The sequence below is a fragment of the Aethalodelphis obliquidens genome, unplaced genomic scaffold, assembly GCF_003676395.1.
Source record: "Aethalodelphis obliquidens isolate GAN/ISIS:26980383/991018 unplaced genomic scaffold, ASM367639v1 scaffold7, whole genome shotgun sequence".
NCBI classification, from domain to species: Eukaryota; Metazoa; Chordata; class Mammalia; order Artiodactyla; family Delphinidae; genus Aethalodelphis; species Aethalodelphis obliquidens.
This window is the reverse complement of record NW_020837951.1, coordinates 35,999,042-36,015,706: the sequence shown is the minus strand read 5'-3', so window position 1 is coordinate 36,015,706 and position 16,665 is coordinate 35,999,042. Positions and strand designations below refer to the sequence as shown.

The 16,665-nt window shown below is 39.3% G+C and overlaps 1 protein-coding gene across 11 annotated transcripts in view; it reads right to left on the bottom strand.

Moving 5' to 3' along the window:
- The window catches only part of RNF38 (ring finger protein 38), a 124,333-nt gene that overhangs the window by 40,473 nt on the left and 67,195 nt on the right, over positions 1-16,665 (bottom strand). For 4 of the 11 annotated variants that reach the window (XM_027105508.1, XM_027105503.1, XM_027105511.1 and 1 more), the window contains one exon: positions 11,384-11,533. The exons of 3 other annotated variants lie outside the window; for them this stretch is intronic. In XM_027105508.1, the coding sequence (XP_026961309.1) occupies positions 11,384-11,533 (150 nt within the window). The remainder of the gene's footprint in view (positions 1-11,383; positions 11,534-16,665) is intronic. 4 more of the 11 variants (XM_027105505.1, XM_027105513.1, XM_027105506.1 and 1 more) reach the window with 2 other exon arrangements.

Sequence of the window (16,665 nt, the reverse complement as noted above, 5' to 3'; positions counted from 1 at the left end):
TTAAAACAAAACAACAGAACAACTAAGACTTGACAAACTCATACATGAACTACACATAAGCATTAGAAATGTGATCTCCACGTGTGGTAAAACAGACTTGATTAACATTGACTTTCTGAGGTACAATATGCTAGCAACCAATCATAATCATTGGCTTTCATATGTATAAACCTGTACCGCAAAGCTTGATGCAAGCTAAGACATGGAACTCTGAATTCTAAAAATTCACTGCCCAAATGGAGGAGAATGCTACAGATCCACAAAATAACTAAGTATTGAAAAAACACTCAGGCTATCAACCTTTACATATTTTCAGTGATGTTCAGGTTGTGGGTTAGCATATTCTTATTTTACAACAAATGCATTACTTTTAAGAGTGGAGATAAGGAAAGATGACTGAGAAAGTCTCCCATCCCTTCTCTTTGTGTTGTGAAAGGTTCTCAGTGTGTAAGAGGAGACAAAGACTAGGAAGTGGGGCTCCCCTGGTGGCGCAGTGGTTGAGAGTCCGCCTGCCAATGCAGGGGACACAGGTTCGTGCCCCGGTTTGGGAAGATCCCACATGCCGTGGAGCGGCTGGGCCCGTGAGCCATGGCCACTGAGCCTGCGCATCCGGAGCCTGTGCTCTGCAACGGGAGAGGCCACAACAGTGATAGGCCCACGTACAGCCAAAAAAAAAAAAAAGACTAGGAAGTGAAGGGAAATATGTGGAAGTGAGCTCTTCATTAGGATTATGGTAATAAGCCTTACTTTTTCACTCAAAGTAACAGGAAACCACAACTGATATTTAGTGACATGGGATTACTAAAAGGTTATTTTACTATATGCAATATGGTTTCATCATATTCCTTATCAATTTTAATACTCTAAGGAACTGTGTAAAAAATTCTTAGTTTCCAGAAAAAGAAAGGGGGAGTAACCTACAAAGAAAAAGAATTAGATTAGCATTAGACTTCCCACAGAAAACAAAAGATGCTATTTTCTGGGGGAAAATAATGTTGAATATAGAGTTTTATACTCCAATCAAACTATTAGTCTAGTATAAGGGAAAAAACAAAGACCTTGCCAGATGTATTAAGATTCAAAGTTGCTTCTCACATATCCATTCAGAAAATTTTACTTGATTGATTTTTATGTATGCGTGCATGCTCTCTCCTTCACCTGGGGACATATATATAAATACAGGATCCAAGAAATAGAAGTAACCCAGAAGTGCAATGAAAAGAAATCCCAGGGTGATGGCAGTACAGCAGGTCTGAAAAACAATCATTACAAATTAGAAAGAATCAGAGGACTCTGAGAAAAATACCATACACAATGTGGATTCAAAAACAGTATGATTGAGAACTTACAAGTTCTTAATAAAACTTAAGCCCACAGCTCTCTTATCATAAGAAATATAAAAAGGCAATCAGGGACTTCCCTGCTGGTCCAGTGGTAAAGAATCTGCCTTCCAATGCAGGGGACACGGGTTCAATCCCTGGTCGGGCACCTAAGTCTGCGCACCTCAACTAGAGAGCCCGCGTGCCACAAACTACAGAGCGCATGTGCTCTGGAGCCTGCGCGCCACAACTAGAGAGAGAAAACCCGCACACCACAACTAGAGAAGCCCGCGTGCCCCAATGAAGAGCCCACGCGCCTCGATGAAGACCCCGTGTGCTGCAACAAAGACCCAATGCAGCCAAAAAAATAAAGAAAATAAATATTTTTTTTAAAAAAGGCAATCAGAGAGTGGAGGACAAAGATGAAAACAAATCCATATCGTTTTGTCACCTAAAGCATCCTCTGAGTAGGACAGGTAGTCAAAAGATTACAACTCCTCCTCCATGGGCCAAACATGCTACTTGGTTCTGCAATGACTATACAAGTATCCTAATACTATGAAGAATGTTTACTGGTTTTCAATTATTATAATCAACATAGGACAAGGCATGAAAGATCACTGTTGTAGTTACAGAACAGAAATAAGTATAAATAAGTATAATAAAATAAGTATTTTATCAAATAAACTTTGATATAAAGTAACTGTAACGACTTCTGTGACAAAATCATGGACCAGAAGTGAAAATCCTAACATAAACATCTAGAAATAATGGTTTAAATACAAAAAAAAAAATTTAAAGGTATTGCTGGATTCAGAGAAAAAGAGAAATTTCCAAGGACCAGAAACAAAGAGGAAAACTGAAAACCAGGTTTGTTTTTTGATATTCGCAGGAGGGACAGAAGATAAGGTCCTATCACTGAGACCCCTGCATAAGGCCAAAATTTCCAAAGTACTATGCTTTCAATAAAAGGGAAGACTAGAAGAAGTCAGCCATTGGCACAGAGTGTCTACTCTGTATGTACTGAGAACTGGAGAAGGGATCACATCCCTGAGAACTCAAACCACAGGTTAGCTCCTCACACCAAGGCTGGGGTTCAAATTTTTCACTACCCATGTTGTCTGTGAACCTCTAAACTTAGAAATTAATATAAAAACTGATCTAGAATTATGGTACCACAACGACTCTTGACAGAAGTAAATGCAAAGCAGAATCTGGAGGAATACTCCTATTACCTAGGCCAGTGGTTCTCAAACTTTTGCATGCATCAGAAACACCAGATTGTTGGGTCCACTCCCCAGTCTCTCATTCAGACAGTTTGGATTGGGACCCAAGAATTTTGCATTTCTAACATGATCCCATATGATGCTTGGTACTGCTCGTCTGTGACTACACTCTGAGAACCACTGAACTAAGAGATAAGGGACTCTCTTAAGAAAAGTCCCTAAGGATAAATTCACCATTACAGAAAAACTTCCGTTTTGAAATCTCAGGGGGGAGCAGTTCCCTCCTGTCCCTGCTGACTCTGTGCCTGTAGGCTGACTAGAAAGTACCAGATGTTGACAACTTAAACCTGTAAGATGTTGAGTCAAGTCAGGTACTAGTACTGTCTCTACTGGTACAGAATACTGTAGAGATATTACAGTACAGAATACGGATGCAGATTCAGGGATCAAGGGAGGAAGGACAGAAGAAAATTAGCCAGCTAGCTTTTATACTCAGTATTCAGCATCTGATAAAATGAGTACAGGATTACACCGCTGTTACACCAAATCTTTATAACCAAAACATCATTATTAGAAGTGAAAACAACCCATAAGAAAGTATTCCACAGTTTCAAAAAAAGCAAATCAGAAATGATTAAATGCTAAATACCATGGGAGAAATAAAAAACAAATACACGTGCATATGTATAAACACGCACACATAAAATATAAATAATATTTATATATATGTCAGTCAGGAAGTCTTGAAGATAATGCAAACTTTCCCCAAAGCATAAACAGGTTCCAAGTCCTAGATTAAAAATGGTGATTGAAAAGTGCCTCTGATTTCAGCAAACACTAGTGAGCCCCAAGGACTTCTCAAAGGAACAAGGGGGCAACTAGAGTCGGGGAGATAAAATCTCCAATAATCTGGTCCCCTCTCCTCTCATTATTCAGGACTACCATTCATCTCAGATTTACAAATAAATAAGCATAGCAAGATTTATGAGTTCCCAATCCTCTTTTAAACTTCCAGACTCTATTTGCCTTATTCTATCTGACAAAAGATTAAGTTTCTCATTCCACAACCATTAAATTTAAATGGCCCAGGAGAGGAAATACTTACTGAATTCCATTCATTTAAAATAAGAGACATGAAAGCACTTAGAAAACTGAAACACTCTACATAAAGCAACTTGCTAATAAAGAATAACCACCAAGACAGATCCCTTTTTGTAAATAATAATTAATAACTTTACATTTGAATCACATAATGTACAAAATGATCTCTACACATTCTTTCATTTAATTTTCCACAAACGAAGTCTTTGTTTAAACTATATTCAAATTTATGTAAAATATGTTTCTATTAGTGAAGATGTACAAAAGACAATTCAGTGAATATACTGCCTTTGAACTACACAACATATATATAGTCCTGTTTCATATACTTTACAAAGGACTTTAATTTTCTAATGCACAGCTTTGATTCCTCAGCTCAAAAGATTTCAGAACAAAATCCAACCTCATAACCACTCAAACAGTACATCCTCCTGGAATGTTATTTTACTTGTAGGTACGGGAGGGAAAAGAGACTTCAAATATTCTGTTTTCAAAAGTTACCAGACCATGCATTAAAAAAAAAATCAGAACTTTGCTTTTTGACATGGTCCAAGTCTGTGTTTTTTCATGAAAGGCCAAAGAACAGAACAATTTTATGTGCAGTGAGTGCTTGCAAAGGGAATGTAGTGGTATAACATATTGCAATTCCATCATAATGAAGAGGATAAAATACCATGTGAAGGGGCTTCCCTGGTGGCGCAGTGGTTGAGAGTCCGCCTGTCGATGCAGGGGACGCGGGTTCGTGCCCCGGTCCGGGAAGATCCCACATGCCGCGGAGCGGCTGGGCCCGTGAGCCATGGCCGCTGAGTCTGCGCATCCGGAGCCTGTGCTCCGCAACGGGAGAGGCCCGCGTACCGCAAAAAAAAAAAAAAAAAATACCATGTGAAAATATTATGTTTCTATATTCGTTGGCCATAACTGCTAACCCAGCAGTGGCTTCCTGAGTTTAGGGAGGCCTGTTTGGCTAATTTCTGAACAATGTATTAACAACCTTAAGTCCTAGATTTTTCTTAGAACATCACTGGTTCACAAAAACTGATTTACCTTGATGCTGTAATTGTACTGTTTTCAAATGCTATATTTAGTTCCACAGAAGCTATAAACAAGGATCAATGAAATAATCTGAAGCATAACCATGAAACCAACAAAAACAGAAAAGCTGCTAAGAACAACCTGAAATCAAGGGATCCCTGTGAATCAAGGGATCCCTCCACATGGAGTCGTTCTGCAGACAACTGAAGCTCAGACTAGATATGTTAATTCAGGACTTTTTGGTATACTACAGATAGATGGTACGTCAACGAAGTTACAGGCATTGACAAAAATTGTTCAAAATAGTTTATAAAATGAAAAGGAAGCCCAATACTGAACCCTGAGAAGCTCCAACATTTTATGTTGAGTACCTGATGAGAGGAGAGTGGAGTGTGGTGGTGAAAGCCAGTGTAATGGAGTTTCAAGGGTTCAACTAAGAGGTCATGTAGAATGAGGGCTGCAAAACATCCACTGTTTTTTTTTTTTCTAACATCTTTATTGGAGTGTAATTGTTTTACAATGGTGTGTTAGTTTCTGCTTTATAACAAAATGAATCAGTTATACATATATTCCCATATCTCTTCCCTCTTGCATCTCCCTCCCTCTCACCCTCCCTATCCCACCCCTCCAGGAGGTCACAAAGCACCAAGCTCATCTCCCTGTGCTATGCGGCTGCTTCCCACTAGCTATCTACCTTACGTTTGGTAGTGTATATATATGTCCGTGCCTCTCTCTCGCTTTGTCACAGCTTATCCTTCCCCCTCCCCATATCCTCAAGTCCATTCTCTAGTAGGTCTGTGTCTTTATTCCTGTCTTACCCCTAAGTTCTTCATGACTTTTTTTTCCTTGAATTCCATATATATGTGTTAGCATACGGTATTTGTCTTTCTCTTTCTGACTTACTTCACTCTGTATGACACTCTAGGTCTATCCACCTCATTACAAATAGCTCAATTTCATTTCTTTTTATGGCTGAGTAATTTCCATTGTATATATGTGCCACATCTTTATCCATTCATCCGATGATGGACACTTAGGTTGTTTCCCATCCACTGTGTTTTAACAATATGGAACTCACTGACTTGAAACTATTTCTTTACAATATGATTTAGTATCTTTATGGTGTATTTCCCTTTATGACAATTTTTGGAAAAGTTTTTGTTCCTGTCTTTCCTTTGATGATCTTATGAATTTAAGGATAACTCTAGGACTTCCCTGGTGGCTCAGTGGTTAAGAATCTGCCTGCCAATGCAGGGGACACGGGTTTGAGCCCTGGTCCAGGAATATCCTACTTGCCATGGAGCAACTAAGCCCGTGTGCCACAACTACTGAGCTTGCGCTCTAGAGCCTGCGAGCCACAACTACTGAGCCCGTGCTCAACAACAAGAGAAGCCACCACAGTGAGAAGCCTGCACACCAGAACGAAGAGTAGACCCCGCTCACCACAACTAGAGAAAGCCTGCATGCGCACAGCAATGAAGACCCAACGCAGCCAAAAGTAAATAAATTAATTAATGGGGAGGAAAAGAATAACTTCGTAAAGCTCTAAAATAAAATATTTCTTTTTTTATTGGCTAAAATTTTTGTTAAGTCTATAAATTTGCTGGAGAAGAGACATTTTTACAGTACTTTCAGAAATCTATTTCTTTATATGTATAAATCAGCAAATTTCAATCACCTAACTTTAGTAAATTTACAAAATAAAGTTATCAAATAGCTGTATTAAGAAACGTGCGTGCATGCACACACACATACACACACAGCCCTGAAGAGAAAAGGGAACCCTCCTACACTGTTGGTGGGAATGTAAGTTGGTACAGCCACTATGGAAAACAGTATGGAGGGTCCTCAGAAAACTAAAAACAGAATTACCATACAATCCAGCAATCCCACTCCTGAGCATATATCCAGACAAAACTCTAATTCAAAAAGATACATGCGGGCTTCCCTGGTGGCGCAGTGGTTGAAAGTCCACCTGCCGATGCCCCGGTCCGGGAAGATTCCACATGCCGCGGAGCAGCTGGGCCCGTGAACCACGGCCACTGAGCCTGCGTGTCCGGAGCCTGTGCTCCGCAATGGGTGAGAGGCCACAACAGTGAGAGGCCTGCATACTGAAAAAAAAAATACACGCACCCTTACGTTCATAGCAGCATTGTACACAATAGCCAAGACATGGAAACCACCTAAATGTCCATCAAATGGAATACTACCCAGCCATAAAAAAGAACACACACAAATGGAATACTACCCAGCCATAAAAAGGAACGAAATAATGCCATGTGCAGCAACATGGATGCAACTAGAGATTATCATGCTAAGTGAAGTCAGAAAGAGAAAGACAAATACCATATGATATCACTAAAGTATGGTACCAATGAACCTATCTACAGAACAGAAACAAACTCACAGACATAGAGAACAGACTTGTGGTTGCCAAGGGGAAGAGGACTGGGGGAGGGGTGGAGTGGGAGGCTGGGGTTAGCTTTTCTATATAGAATGGATAAACAACAAGGTCCTACTGTATAGCACAGAAAACTATATTCAATATCCTATGATAAACCATAATGGAAAATATTTTTTAAAAGAATGTATGTGTATGTTAAACACACACACACCCGAAATCAAGGGTTGTGCCACACCTGAAATTCAAGTTCCCCATGATGTACATGACTTTTTAATGAAAGCATACAATCTTCAATCACAATCACTGAATTGGTTGGTAGCACGAAAATGCTAATTTTAAAATTATAGGGCGCAGATAGCAAACAGACATGAGGGAATTTTGGGGGGTGCTGAAACTATCCTATATCTTGATTGTAATGGTCCCACATCTGTATGTGTTTGTCAAAACTCACAGACCTGTACACGGAAAAAGGTGAATTTTACTGTATGTTAATTATACCTTAATTTTAACTTAAAAAAATTACAGGAGGCACTTTGATTCTAATTTTAAATATAGGCTTATTTTTATAGAGATGCAAATGTGCATCTACTTAAACCTCTTTTGTAGGGGAAAAAAAAGAGCAAGAAATACACAAAGCCATCATTTTTAAAGGAACATTAAAATACCAAATAAATGTACACCAGGAAACATACAAGAATATTCATGGCAACACTGTTTCTAATAATAATAATAGAAAAGTGGAGACTACCCAAATGTCCATCAAAAAGAGAAGGCATAAACTATAGTACAGTACGTTCATATAAATGTAACGCTAAAAGCAGGAAAATGAATCTACAGGACACAGCCACATGCAATCAATATAGATGAATTTCACAATGGCAAAAATACACAAAGTATGATACCATTTACATTAAGTTCAGAAACTAAATAGTATAGTATTGAGGTATACTATATGTAGTAAAAACCACACAGAAAAGCAAAGAGATACTGAACACAAAATTCAACAGAGGTTTACCCAAGGCACAGGTTTGGGACAGCACCTGAATATAATATGGAAGCTTCAAAAACATTGGCAATAGTTGATTTCTTAAGCTAGATGGTGGTTTTTTAAAACTTATACATATGTCTTCTTTATATTTTATAACTTGCATATATGAAATATTTCATAATTTTTAAAATTAAAAAACATACAAAATTTGAAAGATTTTGACTAGAAAAACAAGTAAAAAGCAGCAAAGTGCAAAAGTCTTTAATAAACAAGGACAGTGACACAAACTTGGTAAGTAGTGGAGATGAAAAAAGAGATCAAAAACAGGATGAGGGGCTTCCCTGGTGACGCAGTGGTTGGGAGTCCGCCTGCCGATGCAGGGGACGCGGGTTCGTGCCCCAGTCCAGGAGGATCCCGCATGCCGTGGAGCAGATGGGCTGGCGGGCTGTGGCCGCTGGGCCTGCGCGTCCGGAGCCTGTGCTCCGTGGCGGGAGGGGCCACGACAGTGTGAGGCCCGCATACCGCAAAAAAAAAAACAAACCAGGATAAGCTTTTTGTTCAAAGACTAGTGATTAAAAACAAGGATCCAGGAGTGTATCAACACTTTCCTTCACCTCTATGACCATCCTACCTACTAGCTACATACCCAATCCCATGCTTGGAGCAGGAAAAAGCAGTAATTTCTTTACCCTTAGAAAAGGCTACAGGGAAAATGATGTCCTCGTAAAAGAGACTAGTTTCAGCTACAATATGGAAGTGAAGAGGGTGTTTTAAGAAAAAAATGGAAGAGGTAGGTGAGTCTGTTTAGAATGGATGGAGTCAAGGGGGAAGGAAAAGCAGAAAGAGTTGGGAGGAAAGGAACTTGGAGGAAAGCCGAGAGAAAACTGCATTAAGGGAATAACTTTCTGAGGATACGACGTGGCTGCATAGGTTCTCGTTTTTACATGGCAACTAAGTTTTATAAGGATGAGAACCATAACTTGAACTAAGAAATCACACCTAATCATGGTATCAGAATTGGTTGAAGGTATCTGACAGTATCTCGAAGGAGATATGAGAAGGATTTACTTTGCTTCATGTGGAACAGTGGGAGGGTAATAAGTGGGCAAAGAAAATCTCCAGTCTCTCTTGGGAGCAAAGTACATTGAGGGCCTTATTCTAAAATTAGAGAAAAGTAAGATTTAAGTTAAATTAGGACTATAAATAAAAACTTAACAGTAACACCCTTCACCTTTCTGCAACATCCAATGGAACTGAGTCTAACTTTTTGGTTTTATTTTCAAAACATGGGTTTAATTCTTTTTTTTTGTTGTTGTTTTTTTTTTGTTTTTCTTTTTTTTGCGGTACGCGGGCCTCTCACTGTTGTGGCCTCTCCCGTTGCGGAGCACAGGCTCTGGAAGTGCAGGCTCAGCGGCCATGGTTCAGGGGCCCAGCTGCTCCGCGGCATGTGGGATCTTCCCGGGCCGGGGCACGAACCCGTGTCCCCTGCATCGCAAGACGGACTCTCAACCACTGCGCCACCAGGGAAGCCCTTAATTCTTTTTTTAAAAAACTAATTAATTTATATATTTATGGTTGCTTAGGTCTTTGTTGCTGCATGCAGGCTTTCTCTAGTAGCGGCGAGCGGGGGCTACTCTTTGTTGCGGTGCGCAGGCTTCTCATCGCAGTGGCTTTTCTTGTTGCGGAGCACGGGCTCTAGGCATGCGGGCTTCAGTAGTTGTGGCACACGGGCTTAGCTGCTCTGTGGCATGTAGGCATGGATCAGGGCTTGAACCCGTGTCCTCTGCATTGGCAGGCAGATTCTTAACCACTGTGCCACCAGGGAAGTCCCAAAACATGGGTTTAATCTATTGCATTTGGCAGCTACTCTTTGAGTTTAAAGTTAATATTGAGTTAATGCTTAAAGACTCAAAGGAGGTCTGGAGAACACAGAAAGTGTCAAATAACTGTTTATTAGTGGCAGTAGCGACGGTACAAAGTCAATTTCTTCCTTAGCTATATTGGTCTATTGTTAAAGATCAAGCTCTTGCAAGCTAATGCTGTATCCAAAATGGCAGTCAATATGCCATTCAATTCAATACAGATGATGTCTCTTAACATACACTGAACTGTGTTTACAGAATTATCTGTTAACATCCAAGGCTGGTATGATATAGTAGACAAGAAATAGCAAAAGTTGGATTTGAATTTCTGTTCTGCCAACAACTAGATATGTAATTGGGCATCTCAGCGAGATTCTCTGAGCCTATTTCTTCATCTAGAAAACCATCCAGGACTAGTTTATTATGACGGTTAAAAACAAAAGGAGACAATACACACAAAGCAGAGAACCTGGCACAAATATTAACAAAGAAAGCAGATTAAAGAGCCCTAGATCACCTAAACACCTACCCTCAGAAATCCTACACCTCCAATTTAATGTGTCACAAGCATTTCTCTTTCAGAACTAGTCCCAAGTCCCAACCTGTCACTCCCACACAAACAGAAAATGAGCTAGCTCTATCCAAAAGTCCTAGATTTGATTAGCAACTCTCACTACCTCAGGTTTATATACACATGTACAATTACATGACTTGGCCCACAACCCTAGTATACAATTACATGACTTGGCCCACAACCCTAGTATACAAAAGCAATTCTGTAACTTAGTTTCCTTTGTGGTAATAACGAATTCCATTACTAAAACTTGCTTCTCTAGCAATAATGGATTGTAAATGTAGTAGCCAATGATTTATGTGAGCACATCCTAGTATTCTTGTTAATAACCTAATGACAGTTTAAATCCATTCATACCTTAATTTGTTTTCATTTTGTATGTAACCAAATTTTTAAACACATTTTACCCACAGGTATAAAAAGTTACAGAAGGCAAGTAACCATGTTTTCTCTTTGAAATATGCATTACTATCAAACTCTGGATGTGAAGCAAATAAGTAGTGATGACTTTAAAAAATACCTTACATGCTTCCATTTTTCCTTCCCTATACAACTTCACATATTCTGTAATATCTTCTACCCTCCTACAGAACTAGACCTATTAGGACAAGTGACTAAGACCAAAAGATAAAAAAACAAGAATATTAAGTGGTCAAATAGTAACAGCAGCTCAAGACAAGACAAACATTCTTCAGAAAAGCTGGCTGAAAAAGTTATGTTAAAGACTCCCTCTAAGAAGAATACTTATTCCCACATATAATAGAAAATAAGAAGCAAGAAGATTCTGAGAATTTTGTCTCAAGCCTTCCTAGAAACAACCTAGAATGTATCTTGTGGCTTTCAGCCCTATGAAGGGAAAGGGTAAATATATAAGAACCTGGAAGAAAGCTTTGAAGTGAGCATCCTCTTGAATGGTAGTGTTCTGATCACTTGGGAGGAGAGGGAACAGGCTCTGAAGTCTCACCCTTTCACAAATCACCTTGTTAGGATGGCCAGGTAGAGGTGCTGAATTGGCCCCGGGAGATATCTGGGAAAAAGAGGGAGAAGAAAAGGATAGTTCATGGCTAGCTGCACCAATGTGGAGAATCATGCCTATGAAGGACAGTCTGGATTTTCTAGGTATCTGATGATTTTGTTAGCAGAGACTGAAAAGAAATAAAAAATTAATCTTAAACATCAAAACAAATACAAGGATGACAAAGGTTGCCTCTGGCAATGGATCTCACTTATAAAAACTTTCTTTAAAGGCAAAATAGCACTGCTCAAGAAGGAAAAGTCCTTCCTATGTTTCCCATATAATATCTATTGATATCTTTTCTGTTGGCATTAATTCTGAAACCCTAAATGACAGATAAGACTTCATGTCAAGAAAACCTGAAGTAAAAATCACTTAAGTACAGAAAGATTAGTGTCTACCTGGCGATGATTAATTTTTCATTCTCTTTTTAAGCTAACATTCCAAATGATCATGCAAGGGAAGAGAGATTTCAGAACATCTATGGCAAAATTTCTATAGTGATCCCAAGTATAGAAAACAAGATTTTCATTGTGGAGATCTCAGCTCTATTCAACACAAACCTAGCAACCTTCCTAATGAATAAAGGACAAGATCATAAGTCTCAAAGTAAATGACTGCATGTTTTAAATGCTTGACTAGATTGTGAGTTAATCCCCTTAAACTCATATGTAAGTATACTTAATCTGTAGCATTTTTGATCACAGACATCATGAGTATCACCTGTTCCACTGTGCTGTGGCGTGAACTGCCTTTGGGGGTTAAGGTTTATGTACCCGCTTGTTCCTACACTAAAGACCATGTCTTTAAGGCTGTCTTGTTTTTAGTTTCATTGCTGCACTCATTCCCTTACATGTTAAGTGTCTATTCTGTGACAGGCACTAAAAACAAAAGATAGTTACGATTTCCTACCTTCAAGAAGTATACGCTATAAAAAAGAAACAAAAGCAAATCACCGTATAAAAAAGTATCTTTCGGGCTTCCCTGGTGGCGCAGTGGTTGAGAGTCCACCTGCCAATGCAGGGGACACGGGTTCGTGCCCCGGTCTGGGAAGATCCCACATGCCGCGGAGCGGCTGGGCCCGTGAGCCATTGCAGTCTGAGCCTGTGCGTCCGGAGCCTGTGCTCAACGGGAGAGGCCACAACAGTGAGAGGCCCACGTACCGCAAAAAAAAAAAAAGAAAAAAAAAAAAGTATCTTTCTGTGATAATGGTCCATACTGGTGCTTTGGAGAGGTAATTGCTAACAGTGTAGTCAAGAAACTACAAAATGTTCAGTGTAACTGGTCAGTAAGGAAGCAGCCAGAGAGGAAGGCAGAGACAGATCATAAAGTGGCATGCTAATTACATGAATAATCCTGCTATAATAACCTTCTTTAGCCCCTTTATAAATTTTTGTTTCTGGTTTGCTACGAGCCTGGTAAACAGATAAATGACCAGGCCTGTTGCTAACAGTAAAATTACTTCCAAAGACCTTCCTAGGATTGAAAGCAAAATTGACGGCAGTAACTTTAGAATTCATTAGTACTGCTCCACAAAATGTTTTGGACATGAACTAAAACTTTTCTCTGTACTATAAACATGAATGTGCCAATACCCTTTACCACTGTGATGAAATATGAATGACTGAATCAAGGAATATTTACTCACTTCCTCTTATAAGCAAAGAGTTATGTTAGAAAATGAAATAAAACATGGATCCCACGCTCAAGGAGCTTATTCTAGTTTTAAAAAGAAAGATGCAAGCAGCCAACTACAGGATAATGTTTTAAATGCCATAATACAGGCAAAAATCAGAGTAGAGGTAGGAGCCCTGGGTTTATCTGAGGGCAAGAGTAGAAAATATTTCAAAGGAAGAAGTAGTTTCACATTCCTGACTCATTTAATGTAAGGAGTGCTTTTACTACTTTAAAGCAGTTCTCTCCTTTCTCAAAATGGTCTCTGTTCCTTGATGTAGGCTTCATGTTCTTTCTGCAATCTTAAGCTTACACTTTGCACAATAAGTACATTTGAAGAGTGTTTTAACAAGGCCATCTACCTTCAACTATCATAGCTAAAGCAGTCTCACAAACTGCTAGTACAAGAGCTGGCTGGGAAAACAGATTTCAGTAATACGTGTAAAAAACTGGCAAACCCTGGTCCTTGCAGGGGGAAGCGGGGGGGCGGGGGAGTAGGGGGAGAGAAGGGAAGAGAGAATTCTAAGATGGTCGCCAAGATTCCCACCTCTGGTGTATATCTCCTGTATAATCCATCCCTCCCTGGTGTGTGGGTAGGACTGTAAATATGGTGAATTTCATTCCCATGATTAGGTTAAATTATATGACCTAAATTACACAAACCCTTTCACAGAGGTGAAGGGATTTTCAAATATAATTAAGATTCCAAGTCACTGAATTTTAAGTTAATCAAAGGGGAGATTACCTTGGGTAGGCCTGACTTAATGAGAGAAAGCTCTCAAAAGAGAAGTTGAGCCCTTCCTAAAGAGATTCTCCTGCCAACCTTATAGACTAAGCTGCTAGGTTCTGAGAAGTCATATGAAGGGGGCCATGTGGTAGAGACCTGAGGGCACCTAGGAACTGAGAATGGTCACCAGTTGACAGCTAGCAAGAAAATGGGGGAACCTCAGCCCTATAATCACAAGAACCACATTACACCAACAACAGTGAGCTTGGAAGAGGCCATCAAGTCTCTAATAAAACTCACAGCTCCAGCCAAATAAGACCCTGAACAGAAGACTCTACAGCTAACCCATACAAGGACTTCGATCCATGGAAACTGTGAGATAACAGATTTGTGTTTTAAGCTACTAAATCTGTGGTTATTTGTTACACACAATAGAAAACTAACATAACATACATGTACATAATAGAATAAAAACTGTTGTGCCACACTCAAGGAGTTTCTTCTCCAAAATTCTAGCTGTATTAGTTTAATTATGAAAGATGACTTTTTATCTAAGCAATACAGCAGTTTTTAAAACCTCAATCTGGTAATAGTAAACTTCATGCCAGGAACCAAGCTGGGCTTTCTGATCTTTACATACTGCAAGTTAGGGTTAACCAACTTGCTTAAAGCGAAACATCTCATAAACACCAGAGCCATAATTTGAAGCCAAGTCTATCTGGCTCTAAGGTTCAGACTCAACCCACTAAACCACCTTCTAACTGAAGAATTTTAAAAGTAACATTCTTCTTTATAATCTATCTAGTTGGATTAGTAAGGAACAACTATTCCACAATGCCTATTTAAAGCTATTTTAAGCATTTAAAAATAAATTTGTTTCCTTGTAACTTGCTTCTGACTTCCACTACTTCCCTAACTCTCCCTCAGTTAAGATTACTGAGATTATACTATATATGAAAATCAATAGTTCTATTTTTCCCTAATCTACCAACTGCTGAGCATTACAAGGACATGGTAACTTCAGCCTTCTCTCAGGATGCACCTATATTTAAAAAGTCCTGCCATGAAAACATTCCTGAGATGGGACTGAATCTGCAACTCCCTACACTTCTCATTTCTAATGTTTATTTACATATAACTACATGACTAATTCACCCAGCATAACTGTTTTCTATTTCACAAGACTAGAATTATAGAAAACAGTTTAACTTTTTTTTTTTTTTTTAAAATAAATTTATTTATTTATTTATTTTGGGGTGTGTTGGGTCTTCGTTTCTGTGCAAGGGCTTTCTCTAGTTGCGGCGAGCGGGGGCTACTCTTCATCGCGGTGCGCGGGCCTCTTACTGTCGCGGCCTCCCTTGTTGCGGAGCGCAGGCTCCAGACACGTAGGCTCAGTAGTTGTGGCTCACGGGCCTAGTTGCTCCGTGGCATGTGGGATCTTCCCAGACCAGGGCTCGAACCCGTGTCCCCTGCATTGGCAGGCAGATTCTCAACCACTGCGCCACCAGGAAAGCCCAACAGTTTAACCTTTTAAGCAATAACACATTTCTATTTTAAGGACATCTTCTGTTTAATGTGGCCTTTCCCTGTCTTGGTAACCATAATATAACCAACAATTTAACCTTTGTGTTAAGAGTGTAGTATTATTGTTACCGTGGCAAATTGTTGCAGTTATTGTGTTAAAAATAACATTGGACTTAGGTCTACATATTGTCCCAGAACTTGCTTCCTCCAAAATCACTTCTGATGACAGCTTCCTTCATTTACATTTTTCTCAGATAAGTGAAGTAGAGGATATATAGGTGTATAATCTCTAGGCCAGTATTAAATAATGTACTTTCCACAAAATAAATTGCTCAAAAGGCCAAACAGCCTTCTCCAAAATGGCCACATTACGCTCCAGAAAAAAAATTGTTCACTGTTACAAAAGCTGCATACCATCTGCTCAAAGGCACTCAAATCATAGGCTAACAGACAAAGGGAAAAAAAAAAACCCAAAAAATGATGAGTTAGGTGCTTGGTCAACGTTGACTCCAACAAGTGCCTTACTCCTCTAGGTCCAAGTCTGGGTACCTAAAAAATGAAGAGGTCGAATCCAAATTATCTAAAACTCCAAATATTCTCACTGCTTCCATGATGGCAAATATTAATCTCCTGGAAAGTAATCAAGGAGATTTCATTAACAAATTAACAGTTCGAATAATTGATCTTTCATCTGACAAATTCTGAGATTATATTCCAAAATATGAGAAAAGCCATAAGCACAAATATGTCCATCACATTACAGCAACAATTTAAAAGGGAACTAGAAGTAACCTAAATGTTTAACAAATAAGTATTTCTTAAGTGAGATTATGGTATGTGTGCTTGGCGGACTATTATGCAGTCATTAAACCATTCAAGAACTGGTACTACTTACCGGGGAAGGATCATTACTGTCCAGCAATGGGACACTGTCTTTTTAAAATAAACTATTATTCCCATTCTTGAGTTAAGGCAAACAACAAACTGGGCCCATGTCTTTCTGGGAACAGAGCAGAACCAGGGCTGGTGAAAATAGCCAAAAGGCTCCACCCTCCTTTCTCACCCCACAGTCCAACAAATTAATGGGAAAGGGGGGAAGGGAGGCACGTGCAACTAAGGAAGTCTCTAACTATTACATGTACTGAGCAAGTGAACATAAAGGTTAGGAAAAGTTAAGATTTACACATTCTTTTAATGAATTTTTCTTTCCTTCAGTTCT